The sequence below is a fragment of the Amphiura filiformis genome, chromosome 1 (genome assembly GCF_039555335.1).
Source record: "Amphiura filiformis chromosome 1, Afil_fr2py, whole genome shotgun sequence".
Taxonomy (NCBI): domain Eukaryota; kingdom Metazoa; phylum Echinodermata; class Ophiuroidea; order Amphilepidida; family Amphiuridae; genus Amphiura; species Amphiura filiformis.
The window spans coordinates 43,260,969-43,284,506 of record NC_092628.1 but is presented as its reverse complement, the minus strand read 5'-3'; the positions used below and the strand labels follow the sequence as shown (position 1 = coordinate 43,284,506).

General features: G+C 35.7%; 1 protein-coding gene across 1 annotated transcript in view; it reads right to left on the bottom strand.

The window, feature by feature from the left end:
- Positions 1–23,538, bottom strand: part of LOC140147414 (intermembrane lipid transfer protein VPS13D-like) — a 191,383-nt gene that overhangs the window by 119,187 nt on the left and 48,658 nt on the right. Inside the window, 19 exon segments of the mRNA XM_072169194.1 lie at positions 785–910; positions 1,972–2,138; positions 3,431–3,622; positions 5,118–5,349; positions 6,415–6,625; positions 7,140–7,293; positions 7,962–8,096; positions 8,848–8,965; positions 9,490–9,585; positions 10,294–10,399; positions 10,946–11,016; positions 11,642–11,841; positions 12,328–12,521; positions 13,475–13,661; positions 15,517–15,753; positions 16,442–16,540; positions 17,448–17,605; positions 20,270–20,500; positions 22,499–22,724. Of these exon segments, the coding sequence (XP_072025295.1) occupies positions 785–910; positions 1,972–2,138; positions 3,431–3,622; positions 5,118–5,349; positions 6,415–6,625; positions 7,140–7,293; positions 7,962–8,096; positions 8,848–8,965; positions 9,490–9,585; positions 10,294–10,399; positions 10,946–11,016; positions 11,642–11,841; positions 12,328–12,521; positions 13,475–13,661; positions 15,517–15,753; positions 16,442–16,540; positions 17,448–17,605; positions 20,270–20,500; positions 22,499–22,724 (3,140 nt within the window).

Genomic DNA, 23,538 nt, shown 5'->3' with positions numbered 1-23,538 from the left:
CAACATATCACTGCTTGCTGATTGTCAATGCTGAGATGGGAAATTTGATGAACCATCTCATTTTTATGTTCAAATTAGGCCAAGTAAAAAAAATAACATGTATATCGTCCGGACTTTTTCAAAAATTGGTGAGGGAGGTCCTTATTATTTGTTATTGTGTTATTTTTTTACCATTCATTTCTGTGTAAAATTGCAATTGCAAATGTTTGTCAACACATCATAAAATCGGGGAGGCCCCCTAATATTTTTGTTATTTCCCCAAAGCCCTACCCCTAGCTTGAAGAAAGTGTTTGCAATGTGTTTATAAATGATAACCAAAAACTTCTAAACATGTCATTTCATCAGAACAATTTTAGAAACAAAGTAAGGAAGCAATAGAAAAAATAACAAAAATATTGGAAAATCTCCAAAAATCGGTGAGGGCGGGGATGATATACACGTTATTTATTTTACTTGGCCTTATGCAAAATAATTGCCTACCAACACAGATGAACTGTCATTCTAGTTTTGCTGTAAATTATCATAATGCCTATAATGCTCCCAACATTTCACAAAATCCTGTTTTCTCTGATATTTCCCTGACATATTTCTAAACTTCCATAAGAAATGACTTTACCAAATTTGGATTTTCACCGTTTGGAGGGGTGCTTAATCGGTTGAAAAATAATTGCCCTTTTGGATCACTCAAATTCCCTGGGGTTTTCCCGATTTTGGCAGTTTTTCTCAAATTTACCCGAGTGGCTGGGAACCCTGCTACTATATCATCAGAACAATGTATACTCACATTTGTGGCCTGCCTCCCTGCTGGTGAACTCTGAGTGATCGCATACCGGTGCCGCCCTCTAGTGAAACCTTACTGCACCAATAAGGTGTGCCGGTAGTGCCACCCTTACCTAGACGCATTATACACCTAGAACATAAAGCACATGTTTTAAGTTAGTTAATGTTTGCAATGTAACAAGCTGGCTTTATATTCGAAAATTATAATTCCATTTTATTTTTAAAAATGAGCTGCCTCTGTTGCCGCAGTAAGAAACCAATCATAAAATTGAATACCTGAGTGGAAGAAGGGCCCAACTCCATCAAAACTGTTTTTGAGATATTAAGAAAAAAATTAATATTTTGAAAAGTTTTATAGACAGAATGTTTAGAGCGTGGATTTTTGCTCATCTTTCACACACATGGAAGAACAGTCTGCTGGCAATAAAATGATGGGCCTAACTCATTTTTGTAAAAAATTGGAGTTGGGCCCTTCTTCCACTCAGGTATTCAATTGTAAGTCATTCGGTTAACAAGCATAACTTATAATAAATAGCGAAATTTGAGCTAACAAGATTCTGCACATGACCGTATCAATCAAATTGTCATAATGTGACCAGGTTAAGGTAGATGAAAGCTCACTGGAGCGTGGACTTGCTTTTTTTGTGTTTATAAAAATAAGCAAGGTATAATCAAACAAACTAGATGAATATTGCTACAAGCAATTACAAGTGACATTTTATAAGCTTACATAATCTATAAACTGCTTGTCTTTTCAGATTAATTTGAGTGTTTCTGATCATATATGAAACTGGACCAACTTAAAGCCCAATAACACACAGCATCTCAGACTACCGTATTGGTTCCATTAATTGCCCATGCCCTTATAAGCACCCAACCAGTGACTTTACAACAAGCAAACTGATATCAGTTTATTAACTGCCCATGCAAATATGAATCTTGGTCTGAAACATGACACACTTATGATGATACATGTAGCCTTTTTTACTTCTTGTTCGCTTAAACAATGTAAAAAATAAGCGCCCACCCAAAATGATTACGTAGAGCTCACTGGGCGAATAATAAAACAAATACGGTATACATCATTTAAAAACAAATCACAAAAAATTCTACTCTACTCTATTATACTTCACTCAATAAAGTTTAACTCTATTATATTTTCTACATGTTGTTGTTGCTATAAACACTAACATTTCAGGCTTTTCTAAGTCAGTGTATGAGAACATAAGAGGGGCCACACTCCTAGCTCTTTCATGTTCATCAAATTGCCCTGCTGCATCGTAGTCTGCTGCTTCCTGTCTGAATACCAGTGGTAATCCTGATTTGTTGATCAGCCAATATGGAGCTGATATCAAGATCTGCATACATGGTGAACAAAAAAGTGGTAAAAACAAATACACTGTTAGATATCGTAATGATAAAACAAGGAATTAAAACAAGTGACTGTATATGCTGTGTTCAATTCCAAATGGGTAGAAATTATTACTTTTGGTTTATTCTAGTAATAAAAAATTTCTTCTGAAGAAAATGCATCAACATTGGACATTGTTTTGCAGGCCATTACTATATGTGCCTGCTGTGTTTTAGTTTTAATGACATGACATATCTGGACATTACCAGCAGAAAACTGTACTTTGTACTGATTTCTGATGTTTTTGCACCATAAAATAGAGTTGACATCCTTGATGAAACTGTCCGATCTATTGTACATTCATTTTAAGTCGCTGGTAAGCAATATTTCAAAAATGGGTGTAGCTTATGATTGATGTAGTGGGACTCAATTTTATTCAATATCTATGCTGACCAACAGATCGTTCTACGGTTTCACGATTTAAATTACTATATGGCCTGAGAAGGCATTGAGACAAATAGCATGCATGTGAAATGTTCCAAATGTTAACAATGTTAGCGATCGAGAATGAAAAGAACAGATTAACTTTATTATGTTTGTCTCGCTATGCATATGTGCGTATATTTATGGCCTTTACAATATTTTCTTATGTTCTTGATTGGGTGTCAGGTAGGCCTATATATTAAAATCAAAAATACTATTAAATGAAATCCTAGTACAAATAAATCGTCTTCATTCAATCGTCTATACCGTGTGCATATTTGTGTTCTCTTAAATAGCTTGTCAACTTTCAACATAGGAACACGTTATGAAGTATCTATAATTAGTAGCTCAGCAGCCAACAAAAAGTAATTGTCTATAGTAGGCTCCATACAACAAACAAGATTTTCTCTCTGAATTGGCCGTATTTTTACGTGTAAGAAAATCAATCGCATTATCGTGTTCACTCTGGCGTAAGTTTGGGCCCTATTTGACTCATTGGAACGTTCGAAAGGACCCCCCCCCCCCACGACTGTCAAGGTAAAATGAATCAAGTATAATGTTTGGGAGTGCTATCAAAGATGTGAGCTATTATTGGTAGAACAAATCTTTGTTGATGAATAATATGGCTGGTACTTTTTCAGGTGTCTCTACTGAAAGTTCATGGAAATACAAAGGCCTCTTTGTTTTTTTCTCTTTTTTAAGCTACTGACATCAAGTAAAAGTTTCTGATAACTTGGACAGACCATCATTACGCTCCTTACCTAACCTGCATTTTAAAATCAAGCTACTTAACAAAAGCAATATTGCCATAAATACCTTCAGTGATCTTTCAGCTCTGCATTCCACTCTTGCTTTCAGCAGTAGATGGCGCTTCTTCGCATGCGAGTCTCTGAGGATAATGCTTCCATATCCATCCGTCATCAATTTTGCTGGTATAGACAAGGGCATGGGGCAATCTGGGAAGTTCTCTGTGTGAAACACGATGTCCATAGCACGATTCAGATCCGCCTGGGATAGGAAATGGAGAAGTATGGAAAATGATGCATGAGGGGTGACAAATATTCAATAAATCACCCAGTACTGTGTATTTATCTTCATCCGTTTCATTACGTTGTGATGAATTAGGATATTAGTACATACCATGATGGTATGGGCTATTTCAGTTGAAAGCCATACTCCCTGTATGGGAGATATGACCTTAATCTCAAACACAGGGGGTATAGATTTAAAATTGAATCACCTTACCACATTTGAATTTCACACTCCCTATGTGGAAGATTAAGGTTATGTCTTCCATAGGAGGTGTATGGATTGCAACTGGAAAATCAGTATGTATGAAGACAAAAGGTTACTGACTTGCACATTATCTTTTGATAATGTTCTTTGTAAAAAGTACTCTGTGTTTGGACTTACAAGTCTATTTTTCTTTCCCGAATTACCATTTTCTTACTTGTATGTTGTATTATTACTATTATATTGTTTGTATTTTGGTAATTCAAATAAATATTATTATTATTATAATAGTCCCATAATGCACAGTTTTAAGTGAGTAATGAGTCATTCTAAATATATGACTTCAACTAAAAGTCCGACTTTGATTTATTTGATTTATTTCACACATGCCAATTTTAAAATTTGCTGGCACATGTACAATATTTTGGAAACTTCCCAAATCTTCAAATCTGAATATTTTATCACGTTAGATCTGGTGGATTCATTGATCTTAAAGCCATAATCACAATAGAGGTTATCTGTGTTCTATAAGCTGCATATCCTATCAGCGACTGCTATACCTTGCTTAGGACTTTCGAAAGAAGTACCTGCATGTGCAACCATGACTGTTTCAAAATAAAAAGATTCGAGCCAGGTATACCAACTTGGTGTGGGGAACAAAGACAAAGGCAAGATAAAAACTAATGCAGTATGTAAACCAGAATGGTGTACATGCACTGTTACGTCTGCATTAGAAAAAATCCAAAACCACAGGGATGGTAAACAAAAATACAACCAACGTTTCGAGCAGATAAACTGCTCTTCTTCAGGGACAGGCAACAAAATATAAAAGCAAACAATGTAAACTAGATACTGTAAAATAAAATTCAAGTCGAAAACTGAAGGCAAGTTCAAATAGAACTCAGTAGCAAACAAAGCTCAGAGCAAAATAAGCACGTCTTACCTCTATGAAAAACCGTATTAGTTTTATCTTGTCTTTGTCTTTGTTCCCCACACCAAGTTGGTATACCTGGCTCGAATCTTTCTGTTTTTATATATTCTAGGTATCCTCTTGTATCATCCTTTGATCCTTGGTGGGTTTTGTACCTTGTCCGTTGGAGGCACCATTACCTACTTTGTGTTTCAAAATAGTCTGCCAAAGTCATGCAGGTAACTCTGAGGTCGCGCATTGAATTGGTTTGAATGAGGAATACTACGGGAACCAGCACCTTTTGTTAGAAGTCACACATAACCTCTATTGATTATCATGCATTCTTTGAAAAGCACTTACAGCATACAATGGTTCATCTTTGCCAGGCAAGATGGTCCCCTTCATATTGGTTTTCTTCACTTCATATGTGAGTTCATAGGGCAGTAGATTAGTTAGCACCATGGGTGGCAGTAGCGTAATGGTATGACCAGGCTGCATTGGTACAGCTCTACTCTTACTTGAGTTGTGTGAGGATGAAATTATTGCACTGTCTGAAGATGGGTAGCCTTCATGCTTGATATAGGCCACATATCTAGAATAAAACACAGCAATATTTAGTTAGCACCCTGGGTGGCAGTCGCGTAATGGTATGACCAGGCTGCATTGGTACAGCTCTACTCTTACTTGAGTTGTGTGAGGATGAAATTATTGCACTGTCTGAAGATGGGTAGCCTTCATGCTTGATATTGGCCACATATCTAGATAAAAACAATATATTTAGATTGATTTCAACTGTGATCTCTGCAGATGAGAATTCAGTATAATTGCACACTATGGTAACACACCCTTGTATTACAACAGAGACCTATTTTCAGTAATATAATTGCTTCAAACTCCAAATGCTTTGGTGGAGGTTGTCTGCCTTCCGTCTCTTTCACAAAAACAAACAAACAAAAAACAAAAACACCCTTGTGGGAGCACGTGTGGCCGAGTGGATAAGGCGCTCGACTCAAAATACATATGGTTGTGAGTTCGAGCCCCGCTCGTCCGAACGTGTTGTGTCCTTGGGCAAGGCATTATATCCACATTGCCTACTGGGGGATGTGGTTGGGTTGGATTGAATGTTTGTATAGTTGTTTGTTTCAATGTTGCAATATTGGCGCTGATTAAGCTGCTGCCTGCAAATTGCATTGTGTCTGTTTAGGTGTGTTTAATGTTCAATTCTAGCAATTTGACCTGCGGGTCACCATTAGAGTTTGAAATAAAACCTTCCTTTTTTTTAGAGGCATATATGCCTGTAGACAGAATTCTACAGTGTTTGCCAACTTTAATATATATTTTTGCTTCATGTACTATTACAATGGGTTATGTCCCAATATATGGAGGCTACACAACATTATGACATCTGAACACATACTGTGACAATGCTGCCAGCGACAGTCACACACTGGAACTGTATATGACAAGATGCATGGAAAAGTCTATAGAATACAACATAGGATAATATAAATCTTTCCATATTTAAGCTTCTGTCATACAGGTCTATGGAAATATTATTACAAATGCATGCCACATCACAAACTTACATCTACAAACAAACAAAAAATTTCAGTTGGATTGTTTTAAAAATTTTGAGTAAAAAAAATCCAGAATTTACCTAAATATTCCTTCATCATAGCTCCCTGGGGATTTACACTCCATTGGTTCTGCTGCCATAGCTCTGGGTCTCTCCACCATCTGCCATGGTATCGCACGCTGACAGAAGCCGACTCCCCAACCATGAGGGCGCACAAACACCTGCCAGTTTGTATGCGGTAGTGGGATAGAACAGCCAGTGTTGGGCTCCAACAGTGGTAGAATTAGCGGAGCTACAGGTAATGAGATATAAGTGAAGTTAGCACAGCATGTCCATCTTTGGTGTATGATCTATTCATATTTTGACAAGAAACTCCTTAATAATTTAATGATTAGTTTTGAGTTCAATACTGCCTCTACAATCAGAAACTAATTATAGGTTAATAAATGCGTTTCACTTGTTGGGAGTGAGATTGTACAAGTGCATTATTTTGTACAATTTCTCGAGCAATAAGTGATACGCATTTATTTCATACACGAGAAAAAAAATCTGTGATTTTAGCTATTTTATAACAATATTGTCACTAAAAACGGTTGCATATGCAAGCAAAATATAAATGCATATACCTGCAAGAAAAATGAACGTGTCCGAAAGCACTGCGAGTACTATGCGGAGTATGCGCCCGTGCAATTATATATTATTACAATATATATTTATGCACGGCTAGTAATTTACTAACGTTTACTCTGATTGGTTCTCGCTATATCTAGGAGTGTATGAAATTCACACTAGCTATTGAGTCTTACCATCTGTCTGTGTTTCTGAGTTGACTAGCTTGAGTTCCATAGGGATGCTGACTCTGCTAACAAGTCTAAGGCTTGACCGCACAGTCACTACTTTCAGAGCTGTTCCTTCCAAAGTGACCTCAAAGACTACTCTTGCTGAGTGTTGCACATTGAACTATTAGAAGACAAAAATGATAATAATAATAAGATGTTTTAGATGCCTAAATTTGACTTCACTCACCTAACCTACTTTGATGTAGTTGTCATTAATCTGTCATTTATCAGCATTACAGATGAGTTGACTTATGACATCACATGTTTACATTTAGGACTCCTGTAACTTAACTGTGTGGTCCCAGCAGGGATACACATTATGGGTAGGGCATTATATGTGATCATTGTGATGCGATCAAGCAAAATCAGTCGGAACTCGGACATATTGATTTTGAGATATAGCCAAACAAAGGAAAATTTTCCTTTTGTTTCCTCTTGTTTTGGAAACTCTTTAATTGTGCATATCTTTGGAACTAGTTGTTCAATTTCAAAGGGGTTTTCTGCAAAATGCAGCTTTGTAAATGCTTTTTACTGTCCCATAAGAAACTGAAAATTTAATATTTACGAGTTCCAAATGATTTTGCTTGATCGCATCACATATGTCAATGCTCCATCTAACATGTCAAAATAATTAATTCCGAAAACTTGAAATTAAAAAAATGTATTTAGGGCTCTCTAATTAACTAAACATTTTCACAAAAGCATTAGGGCTCAAAATTGGGTGAATGTTTCTTTAAAAGTAAAATCAACTTGATCAAAAAATCAATTACATATGAGATGCACACTTACTATTGCAGAGACTTGGTGTGTCTGTGGTTTGGCAAGTCTGAAATACACACCAACTTTATCCACCGATACAGGAGCCACTTGATCCCAGCCTTCTACTCTCACTAGCACCTGGTGCACACGTAACTCATGGGTGTGCTAATAAACAAAAAGGGAAGGAAAGTATTGCAGAGTTAGCATTAATTTAAAACCACAAGGTGATATACTCAATTTCAGTTACAACTTCCTGAGAATGTCAAGCACTCCTCAGTCGAAAAGAGATAGCTGTTAGGCTGTTAAAATAGGTATGCCATCTCTTTGCCTGTGAAGACACTTAAAGACCCATTCAGTGATCCCAGCACAAGTGGAAAAATATTTAAATTGTTTATATATTGCTTAAAAGTGAAGGATAAGTCATTCAAATTGTCATTTAGTATTTTTGAAATGACAAATTTGGCAAAAAACAAAGAAAACAGCAGTACTGGACGAAGTTGAAGCCCCATTCAAATACATGTAGCTAATTTAGATACTGTCAGTATCTAAATTACAGATTCGTAAAATGATTTATTTTGTCTTAAATACACGGCTTTCAGCTGATCCACTCGCAGGCTATGTTAGCACATCTATGACAATGACAAAGGTACCAAAATCTGAATTTTGATGAATTTTACGATTGTCCGGATGAGCAAATCACTGAATGGGCCTTTAATTAGACACATAATTGACACAATGTAAGTTTGAAATTAGAATTATTCAAAATGCTTGCAAAAACAATTTGATAAAAATATCCAATTTAAAATATTTTTCATGTTTATTGTATGTGTGTGGGAGAGGTGTATGTGGGTATAAATACATACTATAGTAGGTACATGTGTATGCATAGTGAACAGACACATATGTTAACTCTTACCCTGTGCCTATGTTTTCCCTTTTCTTCAAATATAAATGAGACTTCATCTCCAGGCAAGACTTCTACCCATGTCCCTGCATGGCTTACAGGACTACCAGGATCATGTGGGGAACTCAACCTGTAAAGGGCATAAAAGAATTGCTCAGTTATTGTATATAAGAGGAAGAAAAACAAATCAAGATAGCTTGATTAAACTTCAAGAACCCTTTGCAGGGCTTTTACCATTTTGTTTCAATGGAAATCACCTTGATTTACTTCTAATTTCACATGATAATTTATGCAAGATTTTACATCAACAATATTTTACATTTCAGTGGCAATTTGTTTGATTTTTATTTCGTAATGGAATTGCTAACTCGAAGGCATTGTGTTGAGCCACTTTGGTTGACTTCAGCAGATATTATATGGTTACAGAGAAAAATATCAGCAACCCTGAAATAACTTAATATGGTGACCAATTTGGCAATGATAATAATTGCGTCACTTCATGTACACTTAAAATGTTCAAAAGAACACTCTGTATTTGCAACACAGTAAATCTTTCACACCAACACGATGGTCTGATAAAAAATTGTAATCATACAAAAGATTTATGTAATTAGAGATCGTCATAGTTCAGGTATAAGAGGATTGTATACTAACCTATTTGGTGTAGATGTGAGCGTAGCAAACCACAGTGTACATCCTGTCAGATTCCTGAGTGCATATGGTATGAAAGGAGATCTTCTTCTTGCCATCCTGTTAACAAAACAGACACAGCCAAAATTAGTATCACATCTCTTAAAATAAGCCTATATTACTGCAGGCTATGAGAGGCATGTTGTTGACAAAAACGTGTACAAGGGCACACCTTGTTTTGAAAATGTGCTTTCTGAAATAAAAGTGGGCACAAATGAAGAAGGATATTAAAAAAACTTAGACAAATTGTGTTCAAAGAGACTGTGTGAGATTTCATCACACATATGCCCTCATTTTTTATATAATATGTAATATATGTCCATATACTAAACCATCTGAAAAACTTAAGCCTAAATTGATGTCCTTTGTGCAAGAAATTATGATTACTTAATTGGAGTCTCAACAAGAACTTAAATCCAAACACAGTGTAATAGCAGATGTTTCCTATTTTCAATTTTACACATTTTTGTCTCTAAATTACTGCTCGGTAGGCTCTCTGAGTATCCAATCTATCAAAATGGAATGCATACACCCCCTATAGAAAACGTGAACCTTAATCTCCCATATAGGAGTGTGAATTTCAAATGGAGTTACCTGAATGGGTGCCTCCATTTGAAAACTTTACCCCTGTGTGGTAGATTATAGCTCATGTCTTCCAAAGGGGGCATGGATTTCAATTTGAATAGCCCACTAAGGCACTGTTTTCTCATCTGATATTTGTCCAACATCTGACAGACATGATTTGGATTTTACAAGATTATGTCTTACCCATCTACTTGATCCTTGTTCACATAGTCTTCAGTCCATGCTGCTTTAGTACTTGCATACAGCTCCATCAAAGCACTGGTAAGATTTAGGTCTAGACGCTCATTCACTGCAAAGTAAATGGAACAGCCATGTATCAGTTTATAACAACATCAGACATCTTACTTATAGATATGATAACAATTTAAAAATATAAATAGGTGAAAACAGTGTTACTAATGTTACATTTTGTGTAGAACAAGTCATAATTTAGTTTCTGCTAATTTAAAAGTTATATTTATGTAAAACTCTATTTTGTACACATAAAAACTAACAAATATAACGAAAACAACCAATCAAAACACAAATTGTATCATTAACTACAATATTGATTATTGCCTTAGAGAAAACTGACACCACCTATAGTATTTGGCAAGGTAATTCAGCAGTCTTCCACTTAAATCACATCATCATCACAATGGCACCACATTCATCAAACGACCCAGGCATGATCTAGTTATTTTTATGTGATCATTAGGAAGAGCCCAAGGACAGTGCGCGAATGAGGGACCCTAATAAATACTATATGATCATTATCAATATCAAAGGCTTTGGTCACAACATAGGAGATCTATTTAAGTTTAATCTTATCATTTCAGGTTTCCTACTATCTTACCTTTCATTTGTATGAACAACTTTTCAGGGTAAAGCTGTGTCTTTTCTTGATGGATCCATTCTAAATTGCACCTAAATGGAAACATTTGTACATAATTTTAGTAACAACTACGATTAATGAATTGAATACCACAGGAGTAAATTGTGGACAAACTTTTTTCACTGATTCTATATTGTTTGACTGAATGTGACCTATTATTTATTTCAGATGTACACAAGAGATAAGTGTAATTATTGTATAAAATAAGATTTAAAAAAATGCTAATGTCAATCGGGCCATTCCATATGAAAATTACATCCCCATTGAAAAATTTTTTGGAATATTTTAACCAAATTCAACAGTTCTTTTTTTTTTTTAATTCCAGATCCAACTATTTTTCTCATAAAATGTGGGAAAGATGAGCATGATTTTGTAATTCCAAACAATATTTTTTGGGGCCAAATTTTGACAAATCCAACTGGATTTTATAATCGTGGAAGTGCAACTAGAATTGAAATGACAGTGGAATCTTGTGGAATTAAAATTGAATAGCCAAATAAGTCTCATTTCTACATAATAATGAAGTAAAACTCTTCTAAATTTTGATTTATATATAGATTCTCACAAAATCGATATTATCATAATATTAAAAATTGAAAGAAAACTAAAAAATCTGAATAAAAAATGCAACTATATTGTTGTGACATTTCAACTTACTTCCATGGTTCTAGGAATGGTTCCCAGCCAGACGATTTCCTATTGTAATAGTCAGCCATGAGTGTGAAAGCAGCAGAACCCTGCATGTTGGGTAAGAGTTTCTGGAAGAAATGTGTTCCTTGAAGAGATATCTCCATCAGTGGAACATCTGAATCCCGACAATCATCGATGAGACAGACACACACACTGCCAGCTCTTACCTATGACAATGAAAAAGCAATTTACATCATAAGAGGTATTATAAGGTATCTTTTTAACCTCTCAAAATTGAAATGTATACACAAACACACTTTTACAAAAGTATCTTCCACAAGATTTTGGGCAGGCAAAGACGGCATCTGACCCAATGATTGATCATGTTCTACCCTTTATTTTTGGGTTCCAACATCCACATAGTATCTGCTTTCTGTACTATAGACGAATCCAATTTCACGCATTCCTATATCTCAATGGCTGCCAAAGTTGGGTCCCCGTCGGCTCAATCTCACCCAAAATGTGAAATAATGCAGCCTTGGAGGGGATTTTAAACTGCATTCTATCTCCTGTGTTACACATAGACAAAAGAATGATGACAGTTTACAACACAAAAGAATTTAACATCGATTTTTAAGCGGCTTTTTGGTGTTGCAGGGACCCAAAGATGGCCGACCAAATCCTGACCATGACTTGGCTCGTTGGATACCTACCTCAACACCAGCAACCTCCAAAGTTCCTCCCGATTCATCTTCTTCCTGTTGCTTATGTTTGGGACTCAGACTGGTAGCTACTGGTTGGGCATTCTCTAATAGCCAACTAGCTGCCTGGTCCAGTTGATATCTGCTTTCTCTTAAAGCTTTCTCACAGTCATGCTTGCTGAAGCCAAGCTCTTGCAGCTTGGAAACTGAATCAAAGAATTTTGAAAAAAAGTAGTTGTGGTAAAATTTTGATTACAGTTAGCAGTAGAGAGAAGAGAACTCAAGGTACGGTAATAACGGTATAATGTAAAACAAAATGTTTCTTCCTGTAGATTGCACTTTATGATTTCTCCCAACTTTAATACATTGAGATTTTTTAAAGCTAAGAAATCAAGCAAAAACTTTTTGCATTCAAAAATTCGGACGAGGTGGAATATTTCAACAAAGATCTGAAAATCTAGTTATAGTTTTCCTACAATATATTCTTCTTTGCAACTAAATTTTGACCATATTGTCCATGGGCAGGAAAAACCTCATATGTGTTTTGGCCCCTGAACATGTTTAAAGCTAAACCTCTTATATAACCTATTTGCAATTTTATTTTAATCATGTTCAAGGGCCAAAGACACATAGGTTTTCCTGTCCATAATTTGAGGCAAATTTGTTTCATAAATCCTGACAAGTACACTCCCATTTTAGTTTTTGTTGCATCTTCAGGAAATAAACAGAAAATGAAAAGGCAACAAAGCTCACCAAAAACAACAAACAAACAAATCAAAACCAAAAAAAGTAGACAACTTTGCAAATGAATGACAAATTAGTTGAGCCATCAATATTTCAGTCTCAATCACAGAATTAGAGATGGAGAATTGGGACTCGACCATTTTGATACAGACATGGAGCGACAATTGGGGGTATTTGGTTCCCTCGGAATGTGCTCAAGGGAGATGAGAGATGCAATTGATGCGACCTGCATGTGAGTACCAAGGCACTTCAGATGAGATACAGAATTGTTTTTCTCTGTGCACCGTCGGCAAGGACCTGAATAGCCTCAATTTTCTCCCCATAGATGATGTTGCGATTATATGTGGCGCTATAGGGAGTCCTGGTTCTCCTTCTCTAATTCTGTGGTCTCAATATATCTACATCACAATCTCACCTTGTCTCTTCTTAAACCTTTCAGAGCTGGCATCTTTCCCTTTTGTAATCGCCTTTTGTTCTTCTACTTGCATTGCTTCTTCTTCATCATCCTTCTGTAAGATCTGTGCTGGTAGTGAGTTCATTATGGCAAGGAACAGCATTGCATCATTGTATGACACTCGCACATTCAAAGCCTGGATGTGGATCTGAGGGAAGAAGACCAAAAAAATTTGAACAAATACAAAACAACATATAAATACAAAAATAAATAACATTTCAAACAAATATAAGCATAAATAGTAGTAAAATATAATAAAATGAATATTAAATCTGCTCATCCGAACTTGCCATTTTTGATAGCGATAGTATCACGTCACATCCATGACGCATCATCAGGCTGACTGATCAGGCACTGAACTATTGACATGTGACACAGTTGGTGATGCTTCATTATCAAAAATAGTAAGCCCGGATGAACAGTTTTAATATTCATTTTATTATATTTATCTACCTGGATGATTGAGAATATTCAAAAGTGTAAAATAGACATTGCACACTATAAGGTGACTAGCACATGCTATCTAAATATGTGACCAGCTCCAACAAATCCCTGAACAAGTCGCCAGACATTTTTTGAGTTATAGGCCTTTAAAGATGACATTACCATAAAAAAAACAAATTTTGGAATTCTTTATTACATGCTATTTGACTGTGGGACTTAGAAGACTTTCAAATCCTTGAAAGTACTTATTAAAAAGAGGTTTATTTAATCAAATAATAACAGTTGAACTATGATAATTCCTATTCAATCCTGTGTAAGGCAGGAAACTAATTGGCCCATTACTCAGAATAGCAATTTGGCAAAAATATCAAGGTATCCTTACAAAATTATCCATATCTTGAAAAGTACTGATGCATACCTGCCAACATTGTAAAAATAAAAATCTGTACAGGGTGCGCGCGATCCGGGGGGCGCGAAGCACACGCTCTCCCGTAACGGCACATGCTTGCCAACCTTTGGAACTAAGGTTGGTGTATAATTAGAGTGAAGCAAGAAGCGAAACAAAACTTTGGAAAAAAGAAGTTATATACTTGTTATTCAAGGTTGGGAAAAAATTTAAAATAAAAAATTTTAATTAAATTTTTTTTCCTTTTTTTTTTAATTCAAAGTTTTTGGCAACTTTAGAGAACCACTGGACCTATTCTGAAGTGCTAAGATCATTCACAGGTAATTTGAAAAAAATTTGAAAAAAAAATTACAGTTTGTTATCCTTAATATGTAAACCATTAACTAGTGTTTACCTCTTCATGTATCACATATTATAGATGCATTGGTTTTGCATGCATTTATAATATGTGCTAAATGAAGAGGTAAATATTGGTTAATGGTTTGCATATAAAAATAACAAACTGTAATTTGTTTGTAATTTTTTCCAAATTTTTTTTTAAATTAACTGTGAATGATCCTTGTGATCCTAGCAGTTCAGAATAGGTCCAGTGGTTCTCCAAAGTCGCCAAAACTTTGAAAAAAAAATCTAAAAAAAAAAAAAAAAAAATTATTATTATTTTTTTTTTTTTGCATTTTCAAAAATCGGATTCGTTCCGATTTTTGAGGTCAAAGGTCACAAAATCGGAACGAATCCGATTAAATCGGAACGGTTGGCAGGCATGCTGATGCTATTCATAGAATTTTGGTATCGTTTTAAAGCTTATTGTCTAGTGCTTACTTTTTTATTTAAATCATGAAATGTAAAAAATGCGACTTTTTCTTGGATTTGTCAGAGCGGGTCACATATTACAAGACCAGATATTTATTTAAATCATGAAATGTCAAAAATGCAACTTGTTCTTGGATTTGTCAGAGTGGGTCACATATTAGAAGACCAAATAAAGAACAATAAAAAAAAAACAGGATAAGTGGTCATAACACACAGGATAGCCCACCAAAAAGCCTCAAAGTAAGGCTTATTTCCATTCAGGTACTAGCATAGTCCACATAAATATAGGTAGACAAAAAGTCTACAATTTACCATAAACAATACTATAATAAGGGTACCATACCTCTAGACTCCTGTGTACATCCATGACATCAAGTAAGCCTGCTGTAGCCTTCCCATGCATCATGTGTGTAGGGTTTGTCTTCAGTTCTATATTGATGCTAACCGGGTCTATGATAGACAGTGCTGTATCTGCTTCATTTGGTCCCATACAGCATGAGAACACTTCTAGCTCCTCCAGGTTACATGTGAGAGGATTCTCTCTGCGCTCTGGCTTGTAGGTAAGAATTGCGCAGGTGGCCTTTTACGAAATGAGAAAAATTTACATAATGTTATTATTTTTACTTTGCGCCACTCTACAGCATCTTATGTGGTAAGAATTTTTTTCTTATGGAACTAAAATATAAACTGAAATAAAATAGAGATCTCAGATCTAGAAAATTGATTAAAAGAATGATAACAAAAATTAAAATAAAGGTAACTCTGTATTAGTGTTCTTGAAACTAAAAACTACACAAATTAGATGTTCTTTTTTTTTTTTTTTTAAAACTGCTTTAGTGTATGATGAGCTGGAGTCTTCAGCAGCTATTGGAAACATAAACTTGGTGGTGTTGATTGTCAACCTATCCTGTCAATATTAGTGAACTTTTACAATTAAGCTGTAAACTATACAAGACTCAAAAGCTGCTTAAACTTCTGAAATAACTAGAAAACTTTTTCAAATATGTGATGCGATCAAGAAAAATCAGTCGGAACTCGGAAATATTACATTTTCATTTTCTTATAGGATAGTAAAAAGCATTTACAAAGCTGGATTTTGCAGAAAACCGCATTGAAATTGAACAACGAGTTCCAAAGATATGAGCAATTAAAGAGTTTCCAAAACAACAAGAAACAAAAGGAAATAGTTCCTTTGTTTGGCTATATCTCAAAATCAATATTTCCGAGTTCCAACTGATTTTGCTTGATCGCATCACATATTACCCTACCTTGAGAATGACAGCATTAGTATCAGCAGCTGCCGTATTTTCAAGGACAACAAACTCTGTCTCAGTAATGTTGAGCCTCATTTCAAGTGTCTTCTCATCCTAAAACAAAGAAATTAAAAACGATATATTCAGTTTACTGTATTGCAGCACAAGATTTTTTTCTCTCTGATATCCATATCCTGTCAGAAATAAGCTGAAGGCGGATTCACTGATGTCATCTGGATGTCATTCTGAAGCGGGGGAGCAAATATGGCAACAGATTTGTCACTAGTTGTATTTCTTTATTGTATAATGAACAAATTTAACCTTTACGAGCAGCCAGCGTACAAACACGTTGAAAAAAAACCAAGAAAAAAAAAAAAAAAAACCCTAATGCATCTGACTGGATTTAATCCAGCTACCATTGTATTACTAGCATGATGCGACACAAAGTCACATCCCTGTATTTATTATAAATGTGACCAGATCTGGTCCAAACAGGCTAAAGTCAGCAATAATGAAACTGAGATATTGAGGAGAAAAACAATAAAAAACATAAGAAAATTGACATATAAGAGGTTCATAACTTTGCAATCAAGTATTCAAGCGACCTGTGGATTCAACATCAGCAATTGTATGTACTGAGCAAGTTAGTAATGGTAGTAACTCAATTTTCAAAATTTCCTACTTTGGCTTGAGTGGATCAGATTGGGTCACAAATATGCAGTTCTGATACCTTCCGCTAGGAATGTGATGTACATCATTTGAACCTAATACCTATACATTTCAATCTTCCGCTCTTCTCCGGCACACCTCTGTTGCTCAGTTTGGTTAGAGCGTTGTGCTACTAATACGGAAAAAAATTCAACATTTATGTGTGCTGGTTGCTCTTGGCAAAGATTAAAATTTGTTCATCCTATCAACGCAGAGAATCATTAGTACAATATTTTCATCATTGTACAACTTACACATATCATAGTAAACAACACAAGACAAATTATTGATTTGATATTGCTTTATCTCATACCTGAGGAGGTGCTGCTGCTCTTTTGGTAATTATGCCTGACCCAACACTGACTGGTGTCCCCGTCCTTCCTTCAGGTATGTATGTAGATGATGAACGAGATGAAGGAGGTTTTGAAGAAGAGGCTGATGATCCTCCCGATGCATTGCGTCTTCTTGAATCTATGAAAATGACAGAAGTGATCAGTTATTGTTTTCAAATGGAAAGACAAATAGCAAGCAGTTAAAGGAAAAGGAATTACATTGACATTACAGATTTTTAATAAGGGACAAAATCAAAACTCGACCGGCGGTTAACCGCCGGTTCCATCTGGTTGCTATAGTTCTAAACAATGGAAACTGGACGGAACCGCCTGGAATCGGCGGTTGAGTTTTAATTTCATCCCTAAGAGAGTTTTGCCCTTAGCCACACATCTCCTTGTTGACAAAATACAATTTCCCCCTGAAATACTTCTTGCTTTTCAAATTATATCATACACATGATAGAGTTGGCAAACAGCAAACTCAAGGTAGCATTGTCAAACTGAGCAAATGCTAAAATGTAAGGGAACAATCCAAAAGTTCGATGAAGCCCTATAAACGAAAGTCCTTTCGTTAGTGGGGGAGGGGGTCAGAAAGTCCGATTACGTTTGTAAAAAAGTAGTTAAAACATCGGTCAAAGTTGATCTTTTTTAAGGATTTAATACATCATTTTCAAATTTGAGTATTTCCGGAATATCGATATTGACATTTTACAGTGGTTTCTGCAAAATGATTTCAAATCAATGGAGTGCAGTACCGGGGTGTAGTACTCGCAACCTACAACGTCATTTAAGTTCAAATTTAAAGCAGCTGTCCCAGCAAACACAAAAAATGTTATATTTTGGGGTTTTGGTTTTGGTAATAACATTAAAATGTCGGGTTATATCAGGGAACTTCGATTGAAAAAGGTCACGATTCATACAAGTGGTATATCATCTCTATACGAACTGAATTGACATAGGTCAGTTTATTTCCAGGCATTTGGTCACATTTAATCAATATGATAAATAGTTTTTATATATTTTATGGTATAAGAACTATTCTATCAGTTATACCAAGTAACTGATGAGGCATAATATACAAGATACTGGATATTATTAATCTTGATATATATCACAAGGCGTGGCTTTTTACTTCCGCAAATGGCCGTAGTGGTATACGTATATCATCTCTTTTCAAATTGTGAGGTCCCGACATTTAACCTGACTCGAGCAGTCTCATCCCCCTAGTAACCCCTGGTTATATAAAGGTCCCCGGGGGGTCACTCCCAATGTGGCCTGTACACCATCCGCGATAATCAACTTTTGAAAAGCACCCTAAACAAGGATTTGGAGGGATTTAACCCTTGGCTAAAACGACACCATAAACAAGGATTTCATCCCTAACATCAAATTTCATACCCTAAATTTCATTTTCGCGTATTGAGAAATTGCAATTTTGCTACCCTTTTTTCCAAATTTTCATGTTTTTGACACCCTAGACGCGACACGTGCGTATCGTGCCTACCCACGAAAAACGACCCTTTTCACACGTTTTCATTATCGCGGATGGTGTACAGGCCACAATGGGAATGACCCCCTGGGTAAAGGTCATGAAATGTTTTAAAACATTATGTATGTCAACACACTATATAACTATTTCCAAAATGTTTTCAAAATGTTATTGTAAAATATTTTTTAATGAACATTATGTTAGAAAATTTGCAGGAGGTTATCAAAAATGTTTTTAAATGTTTAATATGAAAACGTTTTTTACCCTTTAGATACTCTTTATATAACCCAACATTTAACGTTTTCTGGCAACCTTTTCTAACCTTTGGCGAATGATGTCGAAAATGTTTTGTGTTTGATTCTACAATCTTTTTTATTTGAAAATCCAGCAAGTCCTATTTTTTCCGTGTCAAAAAAGACAATGAAAAAAATATTTTAAAAAAGAATGCAATATTCGTTTCTTCCATAAACGGGATCAATATCCTAGCATTGTCACACCCCCTCCACAACCCCATGCACCATAGCGACGACCCCTGTATCCTATATGAATACGGGTTGAAACTTTTGATATTTGTCACTTACGTTAGAGGGGAGGGGGGAGGGGGTTAGCCTTCTAACAAAAGGACTTTCGCTTATAGGGCTTCATCGAACTTTTGGGTTGTTCCCTAAATTACTGTACTGACAGAAGATTTTATATTGTTGATCTTTATTTTAATGACATTTCTTGCCTACATTGGGCTATTCTATTCTAGTTGAAATCCATACACCCTCTACAACAGGCATTACTTTAATCTCTCACACAGGGGGTGTAGATTTAAAATGGAGTCACCCATTCAGGTAACCCAACTTGTAATTTACACTCCTTGTGTGGAAGATTATGGTCATATCTTCCATAGGGTGTATGGATTTCAACTGGAATAGCCCATTATTTCATATTGACATCCCCTCTTGATACTTCCTGTGTATCATTTTGACATGTCATTTCAACAGCTCTTCTAGTGTCCAAAAATCTACACCCACTGTATGGGAGATTAATGTCATGCCTTCCATAGAAGGTGTATAGATTAGATTTGAACTGGAATATCCCATTCAGCTATGGTACCAAGTTGTTTCAATTCATGCCTACATTGCTACCTTCTTGTCCCAAAAATAAGTTCTAAACAAAAAGTTTCCCATCTTGAAGGAGGACAAACTTCACTTTAGTGCCCTGGTTGTTAGCTTATATGCTCCTGGTACCATTTTGTCCAAAAAGAAGTTCTAAACCCATCTTGAAATGAGGTCAAACTTCACTTTTGCGCCCTGGTTGTAAGCTTACCTGCTCCTGGCACCATTTTGTTATCATAATCCAGAAGAAAATCCTTGACAGCCAATATAAGATCCATGACACAGATGACCCTCATGTTATTGAGTAGGATAGTAGCCTTAGTGTGGTCTTGTGTTGAGCCATAGTGGATCTCCATCTGTAGTGGGTTGGGGTTACGACTGTGATGACGTGTTGGCGTAAGGACCTCCCAGAATGCGTTGCTAGGAGTTTTAAGAGCTGGAACTGATAAAGCATAGAGTGGAATTTATCACAATGGAATATATCAGCATTTTGTGATACATATACATTTAAAATGGTAAGTAAAAGTGTAAATGTTACTGTTATCAATGTCACGTAAGCAATACATGATTGAATGTGAAAGCATTCAATAATATTCTTCCTGATACACTGGCTATGGGCAGAACCCACAGGGAAAGGGTTAACAAGGTGGTAGCTGATACCACATGACATAGTTGTCTTATTACCTTCCCATTTGCTTCATTACACAACATGCATATTTATGACACGGTTTCAGATTTGAAGCAGGTTTGACTGCCAAAAATATAAAGTTTCAAAAAATATTGTTTTAAATATGTTTTCTAGACTGAAATTTTGTGCAGAATTCATTTCTGAAGTCAGAAATGCACAATCTGTCATTGTTTTCCTGATATGAGCATTACAGTAGAGGCATATGCTTTTGACGGAAATAAAAATATGAGATCCATAAGTGACAACATCATCACAACATATTGGAACTCTATTGGCACACTTATAAAGGCTCTGCAAGGCTCACATCATGTTGTAGTGCAAGTCTGACATCTGTTTGGTGCACACACATTGAATATAGGTCACATGATTGCGCAATATTACAGGTACTAATTGTTCCTGTTATTGCTCAAAAATGGGGTGGCGAATCAATTTGTTAAAAAATTAGAACTAAAAAATATGCATTTTAGCACAAGTTTGGTACTATATCCCTGTAGTACTGTATCATGGGAATAACTGATTAGTTTTTTAAACATGTCGCCCTCATATTTTTTTTGTTGTGATTTTTCGAAATGCCAAATTTTACGTAATTTACAGATTTCACAAATTGTTAAAAAAATTAGAAAAGAAAATTGAGAAGGAATGGAAAGATATTAATGTTATACCCAAGTAGGAACTTATACTGTGCATAACTGATTAGTTTTTCAAGCCTATAGCTCTTGTAGTTTTCTTGAAATCCCGATTTTTATAAATGGCGGAATTTTTACACACATCAAAATTTTAAGGGGTAGGGGAAACATTTTTACATTTTGCAAGTCTTTCCCTTAGTTAAAATGAACAAAGTTAGGTATCAAATGAAAGCCAATTAAATACTGCATAGACTGGTAGGTCCACCATCACTGTAGCACCTTCCTATCAAGAGTCATGATTTTTCAAATCAATTTTTTTGCCGAAAACGGCTTATTTTGGCATGTCAATTGTCACGAGGCATGTCATATTTGAATGATTCTGGCACGCAAATTATTAAGTCAATCACAAGACAAATACCTGAATCCATCAAATAGTACCCTCAGCTGATATGTTAACATTATAAAGGGCCATATCTATGTATATTATAGACTCTATGAGTATACAAAATTTTTGTCACCCAAAAAGTGCGTTTTTCGGGCAAAATCGGCCACAAATCAACATTTTGTAGCAAAACGATGTACGATGCACACGTTTTGATAAAAAAATCATGTTCTACAAACAATTTTACCCTAGAAAAGACACCTTAGAAATTTAACATGGCTATTTTCACTCTGGGGTGAATTTTTACACACTTTGGCAGTGAAACCTGCTTCAAATCTGAGACCAATACAGGGCTGTAAACTCACACACATTTTGGGCACTCTCTCACACCATGGTAGTAAAATTTCACATATTGTCAAAATATAGTTTGAGAAATATTATTTTGTCCCTCCATACCTGCACCACACTTTTAAATTCGAAAGCACCAATTTTAGCTGGCAAACAAGATTTCCAACCCTGTTCTACCATATCTCATGCCAAGCAATTCTGAAAAGTTGACAGCTCTGATTTATGAGACCCTACATGTCAGATTCACTCTCTCTTTTCATGGAATCTTCTGGATTTAGATTAGTATACATACATCTTCATTGAAAACTTTGTTGATAGAATAATGTCCTAGAATCATGTGATCCAATTCTTGTTTTTCCCATTGTGTAAAAAAACACACAATGCTTAATTGTTTACCTTTCCACCTGGTGTCTGATGCACGGATTGCATGAGAGGTCAAATCAATAGTCTTGGATCCATCAGAAAACGTCTCAATAGACAGCTTGGATTGGATGAAATCAAACTGACCCAGGGATTGCTCTGGTGAGGAGTCTTGTTGATGAGAAATCACTAATTCCACTGTCACATTCACTAGGTCTATATTTAGTGAGATGTTGGTCCATACCTGGCCACTTAGAACAGTCTATAAAATAAATAAATATTATACTAATATCGACTGCTGGGATCTGATGAAACCTATTGGTCCACAAGGTGAATTGGAGACCGTGGGCCTACTATTTTCTAGAGACCATAGATTGAGGGAAAATAGTAGGCCCATGAACTCTTGTTTACTGAGGACCAATATATTTCACCAGATCCAGAAAATAGAGCAGTCAATATGTGTGTTAGATCCTTTAGTAATGTATTCTTTGTTCAGTGATTAGTTAGAAAAAAATTAAACATGCAATGCCCTCATCATAGACATACGCCTACACAAAGTCAAGACTAGGCCCTAGGGCTACGCCAGCCTTGCTTAAACACCTTGAGAAACTGCCATTTTATTGGCTGCAATTCTGCCCTGCTTGTGCTTCACAGGATGCCATGTCTCACTACATATTAATACTCTAGGCTAGTTGAAATCCTGCAATCCCGCATACGTGGAGAGAGGACCTGAGCGCTACGCGGTCAGAGGGTAATAGTGCACTATTACACAGGGAAATGGTACTTCCAATAGGCTTTTTGACTTTGGTAACGTGATACATTTTCAACCAATAAAAGAACAAGAATATATTAATGAAGGATATCAAAAATATGAAACAGGTGGTTGAGGGACCAGCAATATCATAGCATAATTTTTCATATCTCTTTTTTACTTTTGATTTCTTTCATAAATCCTCATTTTCTTTTGCAATGTTTTATTCCTCTTTACCTAAAAAAATATTCTTTCTTTTTTATTTATCTTTCTTTGCTCATCTTTCTACTTTTTTGATAATTTTTCTGTCTACTGGTTCTTACAG